We start from the raw sequence: 19,141 nt of genomic DNA on the forward strand, positions 1-19,141 counted from the left end.
CAACTCTCAGCATGTGTGGACACTACTATATATCCTGATCCCATAGAGATAGCAGCAGTATACAGATAGAACTGGAGGGGAGGTGTATAACTACTATATATCCTGATCCCATAGAGATAGCAGCAGTATACAGATAGAACTGGAGGGGAGGTGTATAACTACTATATATCCTGATCCCATAGAGATAGCAGCAGTATACAGATAGAACTGGAGGGGAGGTGTATAACTACTATATATCCTGATCCCATAGAGATAGCAGCAGTATACAGATAGAACTGGAGGGGAGGTGTATAACTACTATATATCCTGATCCCATAGAGATAGCAGCAGTATACAGATAGAGCTGGAGGGGATGTGTGAAACTACTATATATCCTGATCCCATACAGATATCAGCAGCAGTATACAGATAGAGCTGGAGGGGGATGTGTATAACTCATATTCTGATCCCAATTAGATAGCAGCAGTATACAGATAGAGCTGGAGGGGAGGGGTATAACTATCGTATATTCTGATCCCATTTAGATAGCAGCAGTACAAAATAGAGCTGGAGGGGAGGAGCATAGCTACTATATTTCCTGATCCAATAGAGATAGCAGCAGCAGTATACAGATAGAGCTGGGGGAGAAATGTTTAAACTACTATGTATCCTAATACCATAGAGATAGAAGCAGCAGTATATAGACCGAGCTGGAGGGGAAATGTACAACTACTAAATATATCTATAAATATACACACACACACACTGATCCCATAGAGAGAGCAGCAATATACAGATAGAGCTGGAGGGGAGGCCTTTAACTACTATATATATACAGATCCCATAGCGATAGCAGCAGCAGTATACAGATAGAGCTGAAGGAAAAGTGAATAACTACAATATCTCCTGATCCCATACGGATAGAAGCAGTATAAAGATAGAGCTTTATAATGTATACACACACACACACTGAACCCATAGAGAAATCAGCAGCAGTATACAGATAGAACTCGACAGCAATGAAACACATAGATGCACCCTAGAGTGCTTCTTTAAGCAAAAAAAAAAAAAACACACACACACACACACTTATAGGCAGTAAGACAGAGCTCATTCTTCGTAGACTCTTTATTCACAAACTAAATGAAAAGCAGAATTTCCGTCCCCGCATCACATTACCCCGATGTGACTGCAGCTACAGACGATATTTTACAGCCGCCTTCGCTTCATAAGCGTCGTAAAAGCCAATATCCGAAATTGGAACGTTTTCAGCAGTAATGTGAATTATTAGGAGGCTGCATCTCCCCCTATGTTATGTGTTATAGCGAGGAACAGACGGGTAAAAAGAAAAAAAAATGTAAAAACAAAAGGCTCCCGCCCATAGTCCACATCTGGTTCATATCACTCCGTGCGAGGGAATGGTTTTTTTTTGTTTCCTGAAACCTTACACCAGATCAGAGTCACCAAATTACGATAAAATGCTTAAAATTTGTGAAATTTTTGGGCCACAGCAAGAAATATAGAAACACTCCAAGAAAAAAAAAAGATAATGAAGGGGCGGATTATAGCCATTGCAAAGGTTAATTCACATAGAACTTGTAATACATTGATCTATATTTCTGCTCATTCTCGGCTTATCAGCTCCTCCTGCTCTATAACATGTTACCTGCAGATTGTACTGTATTGTATATATCATCTGCTCAGCTCCTCTTGCTCTATAACATATACAATACAGTACAATCTGCAGGTATCATGTTATAGAGCAGGAGGAGCTGAGCACATTATATATACAATACAATACAATCTGCAGGTATCAGGTTATAGAGCAGGAGGAGCTGAGCAGATGATATATACAATACAGTACAATCTGCAGGTATCATGTTATAGAGCAGGAGGAGTTGAGCAGATGATCTATACAATACAGTACAATCTGCAGGTATCATGTTATAGAGCAGGAGGAGCTGAGTAGATGATATATACAATACAGTACAATCTGCAGGTACAATGTTATAGAGCAGGAGGAGCTGATTAGATGATATATACAATTCAGTACAATCTGCAGGTATCATGTTATAGAGCAGGAGGAGCTGAGCAGATGATATGATACCTGCAGATTGTACTGTATTGTATATATCATCTGTTCAGCTCCTCCTGCTCTATAACCTGATACCTGCAGATTGTACTGTATTGTATATATCATCTGCTCAGCTCCTCCTGCTCTATAACATATACAATACAGTACAATCTGCAGGTACAATGTTATAGAGCAGGAGGAGCTGAGCAGATGATATATACAATACAGTACAATCTGCAGGTATCATATCATCTGCTCAGCTCCTCCTGCTCTATAACATGATACCTGCAGATTGTACTGAATTGTATATATCATCTGCTCAGCTCCTCCTGCTCTATAACATGATACCTGCAGATTGTACTGTATTGTATATATCATCTGCTCAGCTCCTCCTGCTCTATAATATGATACCAGCAGATTGTACTGTATTGTATATATCATCTGCTCAGCTCCTCCTGCTCTATAATATGATACCTGCAGATTGTACTGTATTGTATATATCATCTGCTCAGCTCCTCCTGCTCTATAATATGATACCAGCAGATTGTACTGTATTGTATATATCATCTGCTCTGCTTCTCCTGCTCTATAACATGATACCTGCAGATTGTACTGTATTGTATATATCATCTGCTCAGCTCCTCCTGCTCTATAACATGTTACCTGCAGATTGTACTGTATTATATATATTATGTGCTCAGCTCCTCCTGCTCTACAACATGAAACCTGCAGATTGTACTGTATTGTATATATTATCTGCTCAGCTCCTTCTGCTCTATAACATGTTACCTGCAGATTGTACTGTATTGTATATATCATCTGCTCAGCTCCTCCTGCTCTATAACATGAAACCTGCAGATTGTACTGTATTGTATATATCATCTGCTCAGCTCCTCCTGCTCTATAACATGAAACCTGCAGATTGTACTGTATTGTATATATTATCTGCTCAGCTCCTCCTGCTCTATAACATGTTACCTGCAGATTGGACATGCAATACACCTTGTTCTGTGGGGGAGGGGGTTCCGGTTACTGGACACTTAAAGGAGATATCCAGTGCTGAAAAACGTATACTAAGAATAGGGGATGAGTTTCAGATCCCAGGGGGTCCGACCACTGGGGCCCCCCGCTATCTCCTGTATGGGGCCCCGGCAGCCCGCGGGAAGGGGGCACGTTGACCACCGCACGAAGCGGCGGCTGACATGCCCCCTCAATACAACTCTATGGCAGGGCCAGAGCACTGCCTACGGCAATCTCCGGCTCTGCCATAGTGCAGTATTGAGGGGGCGTGTCAGCCGCCGCTTCGTGCTGTGGTGGACACCCGCTATCTGGCCAGCGAGCCGGGGCCCCGTACCGGAGATCGCGGGGGGGGGCCAGTGGTTGGACCCCCCCCCCCCCCCGATCTGAAACTTATCCCCTATCCTTAGGATAGGGGATACGTTTTTCAGCACTGGACAACCCCTTTCATATTCATCATATACCAGACTGACATATAATATAGGGAACAGCATCAAATCCCTTTAACCTAAACACATGGTCTGAGTATGAGGACGTATTTATAAATGTCACCGCCGCATACAGCGGATTAAGTCTCGCCCAGCAAGAGTCTGAAAAGCTGAAGCTTTGCATCCTGGGTACTCCCCATCAAGTTGGTATTAAATGCTCCCTGCTGTAAGAAACTGCAAAAAAAATTAGCAACTCTACTTAGTACAACACATGCCATTTATACGTGAAAATGTTTATAAAAAAAAAATAACAATAATAAAATATAAAATGTATATACCGTAATAAAAAAAAAAAAAAATATATGATTTATACATGATATATATATAGAACATTTGAAAAAAAAAATTATTTAATATATATATATATATATATACACACGAAACGTTGTATCTGGATATGGGACATTAAACTGCACTTTATTTGAACACTACCCGGTGTGCTGCCTTATACCTGCATTGGATACCTACCTGTACAGTCTGCGACTGGGACTGTTAGAAATTCGGCTTGCACCCACCTGCTGTGTGACTACTTTGGCCATGCTTTCTCCGCATCTCTTGTGTGTGTATATATATATTATATATCTATATCGTATATACTCGAGTATAAGCCGACCCGAGTATAAGCCGAGACCCCTCATTTCAACCCAAAATCCCAGGAAAAGTTATTGACTCGAGTATAAGCCTAGGGTGGAAAATACATCATCCCCCCCCTGTCATCATCCAGACCCGTCATTAACATCCTCATCATCATCATCATCACCGCCTGTCATCATCCAGACCCTCATCATCATCCCCTTGTCATCATCCCACACCCCCCCTTCATCATCCCCTTGTCATCATCCCACACATCCCCCCTTCATCATCCCCTTGTCATCATCCCACACATCCCCCCTTCATCATCCCCTTGTCATCATCCCCACCCCCCTTCATCATCCCCTTGTCATCATCCCCACCCCCTTCATCATCCCCTTGTAATCATCCCACACCCCCCCTTCATCATCCTCTTGTCATCATCCGCCCTCAGTGGTCTTCAACCTGCGGACCTCCAGAGGTTTCAAAACTACAACTCCCAACAAGCCCGGGCAGCCATCGGCTGTCCGGGCTTGCTGGGAGTTGTAGTTTTGAAACCTCCGGAGGTCCGCAGGTTGAAGACCACTGCGGCCTTCGACATCATCCAGCCCCCTCTCACCCCCCTTTAGTTCTGAGTACTCACCTCCGCTCGGCGCTGGTCCGGTCCTGCAGGGCTGTCCGGAGAGGAGGTGGTCCGGTGGGATAGTGGTTCCGGGCTGCTATCTTCACCGGGGGCGCCTCTTCTCCGCGCTTCCGGCCCGGAATAGAGGCGTTGCCTTGACAATGACGCAGAAGTACGTTGGCAATGAACGCACCTCTGCGTCGTTGTCAAGGCAACGTGACTATTCTGGGGCCGGGCCCGAAGCGCTAAGAAGAGGCCTCCCCGGTGAAGATAGCAGCCCGGAACCAGTATCCCACCGGACCACCTCCTCTCCGGACAGTCCTGCAGCACCGGACCAGCCTTTGGCTGTCCGGGCATGCTGGGAGTTGTAGTATTGCAACATCTGGAGGCACCTTAGTTGGGAAACACCGTATTAGACTAACAGGGTATTATCGTGACGTTACATTTAACATAAAAAACACATTTATTACTCCGCAGTACGACAGCTTCAAATACCAATAACAGTATATAATCGCCGGATCAACTTACTTACATAAAAACGTGATTTATCTTACCATATAAAGCGTATGGCGAATAGGGGAGGGGCCTGCGCCGAGATAGGATACGAGAAACGATTTATTATTCAGTTCCTTTTATATGGACTATATGCTCACTTCAAAAAAGGTATTAAGAACCATCCAGTATTATAAAGGCCGAGGATAAAATACGTCCTTATTTACAAGTAAAATGTCCCTGGTGTCCCGGGGGCTTATAAATCATTGCCTGGCGTGTGCGGGAAGAATAGGAAATAATGTATCAACGAATGGTAAGTAAAAACGGAGAACAAAATGTGTCTGACAAGCTGAGATTTACGGTGCTCACAATCTGTGTCTTACGTAGAGATCTATCGCCCTCGTTCACACTGTGCTGCATCAAAACAAATGGACACGGATTACAACTCCTTTTTAGACCGTGTTCACACAGCATAATGTCTGCCCGGAAAACAAAGGTGGACATTCCGCAAATTACGGGTGCCGGCGCTAGGATCGATCAAAATTTGTGCCGTCTCCATAGAGATACACACAATAGCTGTTGCTCACAATTCAGCCTCCCCCTCTTGGTAAAAAGACCTTTGAAAAGGTCACAGAGAACGTCCAGAAAAGTCTCCTCATCAGGCAAGATAATCTAATACTAAATATTTAGTTACCTTTATATGGATTATATACTCTCTTCAAAAGGTATTAAAGGGGTACTCTGCCAAAAAACATCTAATCCCCTATCAAAATTTGTGCCGTCTCCATAGAGATACACACAATAGCTGTTGCTCACAATTCAGCCTCCCCTCTTGGTAAAAAGGCCTTTGAAAAGGTTACAGAGAACATCCAGAAAAGTCTCCTCATCAGGCAAGATAATCTAATACTAAATATTTAGTTACCTTTATATGGATAATATACTCTCTTCAAAAGGTATTAAAGGGGTACTCTGCCGAAAAACATCTTCTCCCCTATCCAGCGGCACAGCACCCCAGTCATCCGTGCACGGAGTGAACTCCCCTCTGTGCCTCCCCTTCCCTGTAGAATCTGAAAAGGTCACAGAGAACGTCCAGTAATGTCTCCTATTCCTCTGAACAGCTCCTCTCTATGGTCTACGTATCCTGCTTTAAAGCATATCGCTAAATGCGGTTAATAAAAGCTCAGGCAAGATGGCCGACCCAATAATAATGTACAAAAAAATTCAGAAATTAACTTACAATAAAAATAAATGAATTAATAAATACATAAATAAAATAAAAATTGGATCAGGTTGCTGTGTCTGGCTCTAATCGCATGTTTCCCAACCAGTTTGCCTCCAGCTGTTGTAAAACTACAACTCCCAGCATGAGAGTTGTAGTTTTGCAACAGCTGTAGGCCCACCGGTTGGGAAACACTGCTATAAGCAGTAGAAAACCTACTGAAAAATGGGTCATTGGGTGGTCCCCGAGGCTTCTAACCTACCTTGATTGACCTTTTCCTGTTTGGTTATAGAAAGAAACCTAACAATCAAGTCCGGTTGGGCAGGGAAAAACCGCCAAATGCCAACCCAATGACTTTTGGTTACGGCAGTAGCTTTTGTTTTCTTTTATACCTATTAGTATACACTTAGTATTTTGGTGCCCACTTTAGCGCATATCAAGCTTTAAAATACTGCAATGCGCACTCCATTGTTTTTTTAAAAGGAGTACGCAGCGCAGCTCAAACTGTGAATTGGGGCCTCCCTGGAAAAGTGGCCCTTCCTATAGGTATGGGGCGATGTCTCTTTAAAAATAAAAAGTTATTTTGCTGGGAAAAACACATAAAAAGCTCATTATTTCCAGCTACAGACCAGCACACCTGCCACGCTGCGTAACTCGCAGACAGCCTGCCGATACCGCGCAGAGACTCACCAGACGTGTCCCACATGTTGAGCTCGATTCTCTGCTTGTCTATCTCGAAGCTGGCCGTGTAGTTCTCAAAAACAGTCGGGACGTAATTCTGAAATAGACAAGAAAACAAAAAACACAGATTATTAACAGGACTCGAAAATACATAAAAACTATAATAGATTTTCAAGGAACCAAATTCATTGCACAGTAAGAGTTTTACTTTGCCTTCCCTTTCAAATGTTTTTGCTTATTTTTGTAATATATATTACAAAAAAAAATTATATATTTTATATATATATATATATATATATATATATATATATATATATATATATATATATAAATTTTTTTTTTTTTTTTTTTGTGCTTTTTTTTTTTGCTCACAATTTTTATTAATGTCAGTTATTTTTGCCGGCACAAAAGACGGCGCATGCACTAATTTTTGGTCCGGCAAAAAAAAAAAAAAAATGTAAAAATAAAAAAATGGTGAAAAACTGGATGTTAAAATTTAACATTGAAGTCTATGGGAACCAGATGTTCCAAAAAAAATAAAGAAATTTAAAAAAACACATCCGTTATCATCAGTTATTGTCAGGTTTATTAACATCCGTTTTATTTTGTACTGAGCATGCTCAGTACAGCTTTACCAAAAAAATTAAAAAAAAATGTAAAAAAGGGTTAAAAACCTGATTTAAAAAAAAAAATAAGTAAAAACTGATGTAACGGAGGGCGATAACGGAGGGCGATAACGGAGGGCGATAACGGAGGGCGATAACGGAGGGCGATAACGGAGGGCGATAACGGAGGGCGATAACGGAGGGCGATAACGGAGGGCGATAACGGAGGGCGATAACGAATGATCAACATCAGGTTTTTTAAGAAAAAACCCTTTAAATAATAACGGATGATGGTCGTCAGTTATCATCCGTTATTACCAGTTATTGCATCCGATTGTAAAATAACGGCAGTAAAAAAGCAGGATGATACCTGTAGTGTGAAAAGGGCCTAACGGGCCAATACAAACAGGTGTAGCATAGCCAAATTTGTCACATTAAAAAAAGGGACGTTTCACCTTTAATTAAAACAGGTTCTGTAACCAACAAGCCGGTAAAACGTGTTTTTTTCGTAACATCGTCCATAGAATTTTTCCACTTTTTCACGTATTTTTTCTGTTTGCTTTTACTACGTCAAGTATAGGGAAACCATCTGGTTCTACAGGAAACTGTCAACAAGGTGCTGTAGATGGATCTGTTACGCCTGCGTCTAGTTAGTGATCTAAATCGCTTTACCTGTTGCAAAAACTACAACTCCCAGCATGCCCGGACAGCCGTTGGCTGTCCGGGCATGCTGTGAGTTGTAGATTTGCAACAGCTGGAGACACCCTGTTTGGAAAAAAGACGCAGAAAGGTGATTAATAGAGAATAATATTGAGGTTCTTTTGTATGCCTCTTGCTTACCTGTTTTAGCTGATGTGGCAGGTGTAGGTTTTCATCTATACTGATTTATATATCGACATGGATATTATTTCCTAATGCTGCATACATTGGCCATGAATCCTTGGCTTTGCAAAGACGGGGGGCTATATACACCTCCCCTCCAGCTCTCTCTGTATGCTGCTGCAACTATGGGATCAGGATATACAGTAGTTATACACATCCTCTCCAGCTCTATCTGTATACTGCTGCTATCTCTATGGGATCAGAATATATAGAAGTTAAGTTATACACCCTCCCTCTAGCTCTATCTGTATACTGCTGCTATCTCTATGGGATCAGGATATATAGTAGTTATACACCTCCCCTCCAGTTCTATCTGTATACTGCTGCTGTCTCTATGGGATCAGGATATATAGTTGTTATACACCTCCCCTCCAGTTCTATCTGTATACTGCTGTTATCTCTATGGGGTCAGGATATATAGTAGTTATACACCCTCCCTCTAGCTCTATCTCTATGGGATCAGGATATATAGTAGTTATACACCTCCCCTCCAGCTCTAGCTGTACACTGCTGCTGTCTCTATGGGATCAGGATATATAGTTATTATACACCTCCCCTCCAGCTCTATCTGTATACTGCTGCTATCTCTATGGGATCAGGATATAAACGGTAGTTGTTTTCCTTTTAGGTTTTTGCCATGATTCTTTCATAACGGCAGCAAATAACGGTAAAAACTTGTCATTTTATAGACAAAATGGACTAAAAATGTGTATAAAATATATAAAAAATTCAAAGCCTAAAGACTTTAAATCTTTACAAAACACCTTAATTGTGATTATAGGTCAAATCACTTTTGCCTCCCTGCAATTTTTTTTTAAAACACTCTGAATAAGAAAAAAGCATCAACGCTGCAAACGATCTAAACTGATCCCAACCCTCTAGTCTAATCCGTTCCCCCGGGTGACCTTCAGCAGCAGCCTAATCAGATGGCCAGGTGCAGTGATCAAACTCCACCACCTCTCTTTGCAAAACCAGATCATTCATGGGAATTGCAGACAGCAAAAGGAAATGATTTCAGTGATAGAAATGCAATCAGCATGGCTGAAAACTCATGCCTGCCACATCTAGTAAAACAGGTAAGCACGAGGTATGCACAAGAACCTCTATATTATTCTTTATAGACAGTAGTCTATACCGTAATTTCCCAGCAGTACCACCACATTGGAAATAAAGTATTACACAGTGCCCATTCACATCCAAGAGAATAGGATCCCCATTATTGGCTTAAAAATTCTATAAAACGAATATATATTTTATAATTATATTATTATATTATTATTATTATTATTATTATTATTATTATTATTATTATTATTATTATTATTATTATTATTATTAGGCTAGGTTCAGACTACGGAATTTCCGACTGTCTGCCAGCAAAATTTTCCGCAACTATTTTCCGCCTCCAAAGGAGTTTTTCAATTTCATGCGTAATTTTGCCATTTCCGTGAGTAATCCGCCGCTATTCCGCACGGAAATGACCCCACCATATCCGCCTTAAATTTCCGCTTCAATTACAAGCAGAAAACAGTGGGAGCGCTAAGAGCCAAGTTCAGCCCCTTTTGGACCATGTGATCACATGACCCAAACCAGGTCAGTCAATTTTTTCAATGTGGGCTAGTCCAAGAACCAGTGGGCTGATCAGATTTACATTTCTGACTCTAATCCGTACGGATTTTCCGCATGTCATCCGCTTTCAATCTGCCTACATTCCGCGTGTGAACAAAAATCCGCCGGGAAATGAGAGTCCCATTGAAGTCAATGGGATTCTGCTGCGGAAAAATCCATCTGAAGAAAGAGCTCCTCCTTTCTTCATGCAGAAATTAGACACGCAAATTCCGAGTGAAAAAATCCGAAGTAAGAACACGTGCACGGAAATCCCATTGACTCGCATGTACTTAAAAGCGGAATTTCGGATGGAAATTTTAAAACGGAATTTCTGTCGGAAATTCCGTAGTCTGAACCTAGCCTTATTGTTTTGGGTTTTTTTGTTTGTTTTTTTTCTACATTTATTTTTTTTTCAATATCCAACTCTGTATAATACTATTAGAGATGAGAGAATTTACAGTAAATTCGATTCGTCACGAACTTCTCAGCTCGGCAGTTGATGACTTATCCTGCATAAATTAGTTCAGCTTTTAGGTGCTCCGGTGGGCAGGAAAAGGTGGATACAGTCCTAGGAAAGAGTCTCCTAAGACTGTATCCACCTTTTCCAGCCCACGGGAGCACCGGAAAGCTGAACTAATTTATGCAGGATAAGTCATCAACTGCCGAGCCGAGAAGCTCGTGACGAATCGAATTTACTGTAAATTCTCTCATCTCTAAATACTATAGCTTTGGTTCGTTTATTTACATTTGACAGGGAAATTAGATTTAAGTCAGGTACAGACGTGACGCAACTCATTTACCGCACCATGAGATCATCCCTAAATCCCGTAGAACAGCTCTTTGTCCCCTGGTTTTCCCTATGCAGCCATTTTTCCTCCATACCTTTACATTTCGAGCTGCCAGACGTTCTCATTTGAATGTGAGACGACAGCGATAAATGAATCACAAGAATTCTCCCATAACCCTATTCATCTTCTGGAGTGAAGAAAAAAAATAAGAAAAAAAAATGGAGAAAAAAAAAAAGAAAAGAATAAAAAAAAAAAAGAAAAGAAGGATCTTGGAGGTGGAAAAAGAAATTATCACCTTATAAGAAGTTATGGAGATAAGGCTGGATATTCCTATGGGATGTGGGGGAAGCTTATTGAGACTATTCTGTAGCACATCTAGCTACTAGAGATGAGCGAACTTACAGTAAATTCAATTCGTCACGAACTTTTCGGCTCGGCAGTTGATGACTTATCCTGCGTAAATTAGTTCAGCTTTCCGGTGCTCCGGTGGGCTGGAAAAGGTGGATACAGTCCTAGGAGACTCTTTCCTAGGACTGTATCCACCTTTTCCAGCCCACCGGAGCACCGGAAAGCTGAACTAATTTACGCAGGATAAGACATCAACTGCTGAGCCGAGAAGTTCGTGACGAATCAAATTTACTTAAAGTTCGCTCATCTCTACTAGCTACGTTGTGTCCACCAAATCTAACCGCGTATGATAATATAAAATAATTATTTAAAAAAAAAGCGAATGCAGGAGACGGAACGGTTCCGCCGGCAGAGAGTCCCATTGATGTTAAAGGGGTACTCTGGTGGAAAACTTCATTTATTTTTTTGTTTTTAATCAAGCTGTGCCAGATTTGTAAATTAAAAAATTTCTATTAAAATGTTTTAATCCTTCCAGTACTTATTAGCTGCTGAATACTACATAGGAAATTATTTTCTTTTTGGAACACGGAGCTCTCTGCTGACGCCTCTGTCCATTTTAGGAACTGTCCAGAGCAGCATATGTTTAGCTATGGGGATTTTCTCCTACTCTGGACAGTTCCTGAAATGGACAGAAGAGAGCACTGTGCTCGTGATTTCAACAGAGAGCTCTGTGTTCCAAAAGGAAAATAGTTTCCTCTGTAGTATTCAGCAGCTAATAAGTACTGGAAGGATTAAGATTTTTTTTTTTTTTTTAACAGAAGTAATTTACAAATCTGTTTTAACTTTCGGGCACCAGTTGATAAAAAAAAAGAAAAGAAAAAAAATAAGTTTTCCACCGGAGTACCCCTTTAATAGGATTCAGCTGCTCGGCATAATCACCTGTGCGGAGTTCTGCTAGCAGAATGGACGTCCGCTGAGGTTAATTCTTTAGGTGGAACTCCGTGGCACTGTATTGCCGTCTAGGAGACAGCGCATGTCTGCGTGGTCCTACCTCTGATTGTGTCGGCGGCGCCCGCTGGGCGCCGCCGACACCATCAGAGGTAGGACCGCGGATGTGCGCCGTCTCAAAGATGGCAATGCAGTGTAGAGGAATTCCACTGTGTGAACGAGCCCTTAAAAGGGGTACATTTTAAAAATCATCGGATGCCAGGAAGTTAAACAGATTTGTAAATTACTTCTATTGAAAAAATCTTAATCCTTCCAGTACTTATCAGCTGCTGTTCTGATCCACAGGAAGTTTTTTTTCTTTTTGAATTTCCTTTCTGTCTGACCACAGTGCTCTCTGCTGACACCTCTGTCCATTTGAGGAACTGTCCAGAGTAGGAGCAAATCCCCATAGCAAAACCTATCCTGCTCTGGACAGTTCCTAAAATGAACAGAGGTGACAGCAGAGAGCACTGTGGTCAGACGGAAAAGAACTACACCACTTCCTGTGGAGCATACAGCAGCTGATAAGTACTGGAAGGGTTAAGAAGTAATTTACAAATCTGTTTAACTTTCTGGCACCAGTTGATTTAAAAGAAAAAATGTTTTTCCAGTGGAGTACCCCTTTAATCCTTCCAGTACCTATGAGCTGCTGTATACTACAGAGGAAGTTAAGTAGTTATTTCCAATCTGACCACAGTGCTCTCTGCTGACACCTCTGTCCATGTCAGGAACTGTCCAGAGTAGAAGCAAACCCCCATAGCAAACCTCTCCTGCTCTGGACAGTTCCTGACATGGACAGAGGTGTCAGCAGAGAGCACTGTGGTGAGACTGGAAAGAACTACACAACTTCCTGTGGAAACTGAAATGCTGGAGACCACTTTATAGCCCGAGCCATGATTCGACATCTAGGCCACCTACATTTCTGCGGAGAAAGGAACGTTCTGATCAGTCTCTCTATTTCTGATTGAGCATTTTCTTCTCGTACTCTGCCGATTCCGTTACCATAGTATCGATACTCGCGCTTTCCGCGCCGTCACTAAACATTTCGGGGGAGATTTATCAAAACCCGTCCAGAGGAAAAGTGGCTGAGTTACCCATAGCAACCAATCAGATCGCTGCTTTCACTTCTCACAGGCCTCTTCAAAAATGAAAGTAGTGATCTGATTGGTTGCTATGGGCAACTCAGCCTCTTTTCCTCTGGACGGGTCTCGATAAATCTCCCCCGTTCATTTCCAACCAAGAATTTAACATTTGGTTATTTTAACCTGATGAGGATATCAGAGGGAAATCTAAATGAGTCGGAGTGTTAATCCGCAGCTTAAAGAAACATCCCAAATGAGATGAGGAGCAGATGTTTTCTAATACAATTATTTGGAGTCTACAGGAAGAAAGCGGCGCAAAAACCAGACCGGGTGCGTAAGAGGGTAAGTGGCCATTGTGTATTCAGTCTCTTTAATCTTATTAAAAGGGGTCGCCTCATCTCCACAACCCTTCTCCATATGGCGATTAGGACACAGACATCATGTAGATTCCTTGCCTGGGACCCCCCATCTGTGCCAGACTGGGCCCATCAGTATAGAACACAGCCGCCCATTCATCTATTAAAGGGGTACTCCTCTGGAAAAAATCAACTGGTGCCAGAAAGTTAAAACAGATTTGTAAATTACTTCTATTTAAAAATCTTAATCCTTCCAGTACTTATCAGCTGCTGTATGCTCCACAGGAAGTTGACCACAATGCTCTCTACTGACACCTCTGTCCATGTCAGGAACTGTCCAGAGCAGGAGAGGTTTGCTATGGGGATTAGTTCCTGCTCTGGACAGTTCCTGACATGGACAGAGGTGTCAGCAGAGAGCACTGTGGTCAGTCTGGAAAGAACTACACAACTATCTGTGGAGCATACAGCAGCTGATAAGTTCTGGAAGGATTAAGATTTTTAAATAAAAGTCATTTACAAATCTGTTTAACTTTTTGGCACCAGCTGATTTAAAAAAAAAAAAAAAAAAAAAAAAAAAAAAAAGTGTTTTTCCAGTGGGGTACCCCTTTACCATCTATATCTATATCTATATATATATATATCTCTCTCTCTCTCTCTCACACACACACACACCCCATGTCCTCTATATATAACACTCTGTCCTCTATATATATATATAACACCATGTCCTCCATATATAACACCATGTCCTCTGTATATAACACCATGTCCTCTGTATATAACACCATGTCCTCCGTATATAACACCATGTCCTCTATATGTCCTCTATATATATATATAACACCATGTCCTCTATATAACACCATGTCCTCTCTATATATATATATAACACCATGTCCTCCGTATATAACACCATGTCCTCTGTATATAACACCATGTCCTCCGTATATAACACCATGTCCTCTATATGTCCTCTATATATATATATATAACACCATGTCCTCTATATAACACCATGTCCTCTCTATATATATATAACACCATGTCCTCTCTATATATATATAACACCCTGTCCTCCATATATAACACCCTGTCCTCCATATATAACACCCTGTCCTCCATATATAACACCCTGTCCTCCATATATAACACCATGTCCTCTATATATAACACCCTGTCCTCTATATATATAACACCATGTCCTCTATATATATAACACCATGTCCTCTATATATATAACACCATGTCCTCTATATATATAACACCATGTCCTCTATATATAACACCCTGTCCTCTATATATATAACACCCTGTCCTCTATATATATAACACCATGTCCTCTATATATAACACCCTGTCCTCCATATATAACACCCTGTCCTCCATATATAACACCCTGTCCTCCATATATAACACCCTGTCCTCCATATATAACACCCTGTCCTCCATATATAACACCCTGTCCTCTATATATAACACCCTGTCCTCTATATATAACACCCTGTCCTCTATATATAACACCCTGTCCTCTATATATAACACCCTGTCCTCTATATATAACACCGTGTCCTCTATATATAACACCGTGTCCTCTATATATATAACACCGTGTCCTCTATATATATATATAACACCATGTCCTCTATATATATAACACCATGTCCTCTATATATATATATAACACCATGTCCTCTATATATAACACCTTGTCCTCTATATATAACACCTTGTCCTCTATATAACACTATGTCCTCTATATATAACACCCTGTCCTCCATATATAACACCCTGTCCTCCATATATAACACCATGTCCTCTATATATATAACACCATGTCCTCTATATATAACACCTTGTCCTCTATATATAACACCATGTCCTCCATATATAACACCCTGTCCTCTATATATAACACCCTGTCCTCCATATATAACACCATGTCCTCTATATATATAACACCGTGTCCTCTATATATAACACCGTGTCCTCTATATATAACACCGTGTCCTCTATATATATAACACCATGTCCTCTATATATATAACACCATGTCCTCTATATATAACACCATGTCCTCTATATATAACACCATGTCCTCTATATATAACACCTTGTCCTCCATATATAACACCATGTCCTCTATATATAACACCCTGTCCTCCATATATAACACCCTGTCCTCCATATATAACACCCTGTCCTCTATATATAACACCCTGTCCTCTATATATAACACCCTGTCCTCTATATATAACACCCTGTCCTCCATATATAACACCCTGTCCTCCATATATAACACCATGTCCTCCATATATAACACCATGTCCTCCATATATAACACCATGTCCTCTATATATAACACCCTGTCCTCTATATATAACACCCTGTCCTCTATATATAACACCCTGTCCTCCATATATAACACCCTGTCCTCCATATATAACACCATGTCCTCCATATATAACACCATGTCCTCTATATATATAACACCATGTCCTCTATATATATAACACCATGTCCTCTATATATATAACACCATGTCCTCTATATATATAACACCATGTCCTCTATATATATAACACCATGTCCTCTATATATATAACACCATGTCCTCTATATATATAACACCATGTCCTCTATATATATAACACCATGTCCTCTATATATATAACACCATGTCCTCTATATATATAACACCATGTCCTCTATATATATAACACCATGTCCTCTATATATATAACACCATGTCCTCTATATATATAACACCATGTCCTCTATATATATAACACCATGTCCTCTATATATATAACACCATGTCCTCTATATATATAACACCCTGTCCTCTATATATAACACCCTGTCCTCTATATATAACACCCTGTCCTCTATATATAACACCATGTCCTCTATATATAACACCATGTCCTCCATATATAACACCCTGTCCTCCATATATAACACCATGTCCTCTGTATATAACACCATGTCCTCCATATATAACACCATGTCCTCCATATATAACACCATGTCCTCTATATATATAACACCATGTCCTCTATATATAACACCATGTCCTCTATATATAACACCATGTCCTCTATATATATATAACACCATGTCCTCCATATATAACACCATGTCCTCCATATATAACACCATGTCCTCCATATATAACACCATGTCCTCCATATATAACACCATGTCCTCTATATATAACACCATGTCCTCTATATATATAACACCATGTCCTCTATATATATAACACCATGTCCTCTATATATATAACACCATGTCCTCTATATATATAACACCATGTCCTCTATATATATAACACCATGTCCTCTATATATATAACACCATGTCCTCTATATATATAACACCATGTCCTCTATATATAACACCATGTCCTCTATATATATAACACCATGTCCTCTATATATAACACCTTGTCCTCCATATATAACACCATGTCCTCCATATATAACACCATGTCCTCCATATATAACACCATGTCCTCCATATATAACACCATGTCCTCTATATATAACACCCTGTCCTCTATATATAACACCATGTCCTCTATATATAACACCCTGTCCTCTATATATAACACCCTGTCCTCTATATATAACACCATGTCCTCTATATATAACACCATGTCCTCTATATATAACACCATGTCCTCTATATATAACACCATGTCCTCTATATATAACACCATGTCCTCTATATATAACACCATGTCCTCTATATATAACACCATGTCCTCTATATATAACACCATGTCCTCTATATATAACACCATGTCCTCTATATATAACACCATGTCCTCTATATATAACACCATGTCCTCTATATATAACACCATGTCCTCTATATATAACACCATGTCCTCTATATATAACACCATGTCCTCTATATATAACACCATGTCCTCTATATATAACACCGTGTCCTCTATATATAACACCGTGTCCTCTATATATAACACCGTGTCCTCTATATATAACACCGTGTCCTCTATATATAACACCGTGTCCTCTATATATAACACCGTGTCCTCTATATATAACACCGTGTCCTCTATATATAACACCGTGTCCTCTATATATAACACCGTGTCCTCTATATATAACACCGTGTCCTCTATATATATAACACCATGTCCTCTATATATATAACACCATGTCCTCTATATATATAACACCATGTCCTCTATATATATAACACCGTGTCCTCTATATATAACACCGTGTCCTCTATATATAACACCGTGTCCTCTATATATAACACCGTGTCCTCTATATATAACACCGTGTCCTCTATATATAACACCGTGTCCTCTATATATAACACCGTGTCCTCTATATATAACACCGTGTCCTCTATATATATAACACCATGTCCTCTATATATATAACACCATGTCCTCTATATATATAACACCATGTCCTCTATATATATAACACCATGTCCTCTATATATATAACCCTATGTCCTCTATATATAACACTATGTCCTCTATATATAACACCATGTCCTCTATATATAACACTATGTCCTCTATATATAACACTATGTCCTCTATATATAACACCATAGTCTCTTGTGGTAGTTTTTCTCCTATATAAACCTCCTCTCCTCCTTTATGTATATACAGTTTCTATCATCTCCCTCTTTTTTACATGTTCAGGTCCTGGAACCTTTCCTGATAAGTTTTCATCCTACTCTTCTCTGAACTCTCTCCAATGTATCTGTACTCCAAGTGAGGTCTCACCAGTGTTCTGTACAGCGGCATGAGCACTTCCCTATACACCCATGACCATTTCTCTCGACTGCTAATACCTCTCCCTAAAAACCCATGAGCACTTCCCTCTTTCTACTGATGATACCTTTCCCTATACACCCATGAGCACTTCCTCTATACTGCTAATACCTCTCCCTATACACCCATGAGCACTTCCTCTATACTGCTAATACCTCTCCCTATACACCCATGAACACTTCCTTCCCTACTGCTAATACCTCTCCCTATACACCCATGAACACTTCCTTCTCTACTCATAATACCTCACCCTATACACCCATGAGCACTTCCCTCTACTTCTAATACCTCTCCCTATACACCCATAAGCACTTCCCTCTTTCTACTGATAATACCTCTCCCTATACACCCATAAGCACTTCCTTCTCTACTGCTAATACCTCTCCCTATACATCCATGAGCACTATCCTCTCTACTGCTAAAACCTCTCCCTATACACCCATAAGCACTTCCCTCTACTGCTAAAACCTCTCCCTATGAGCACTTCCCTCTCTACTGCTAAAACCTCTCCCTATACA

The 19,141-nt window shown here is 40.3% G+C and overlaps 1 protein-coding gene across 1 annotated transcript in view; it reads right to left on the reverse strand.

The window, feature by feature from the left end:
• Positions 1-19,141, reverse strand: part of RND2 (Rho family GTPase 2) — a 108,294-nt gene that overhangs the window by 68,621 nt on the left and 20,532 nt on the right. The window contains exon 2 of the mRNA XM_056548228.1: positions 7,152-7,239. Coding sequence (XP_056404203.1) covers positions 7,152-7,239 — 88 coding nt within the window. The remainder of the gene's footprint in view (positions 1-7,151; positions 7,240-19,141) is intronic.

The sequence above is a fragment of the Hyla sarda genome, chromosome 12 (genome assembly GCF_029499605.1).
Source record: "Hyla sarda isolate aHylSar1 chromosome 12, aHylSar1.hap1, whole genome shotgun sequence".
Taxonomy (NCBI): Eukaryota; Metazoa; Chordata; class Amphibia; order Anura; family Hylidae; genus Hyla; species Hyla sarda.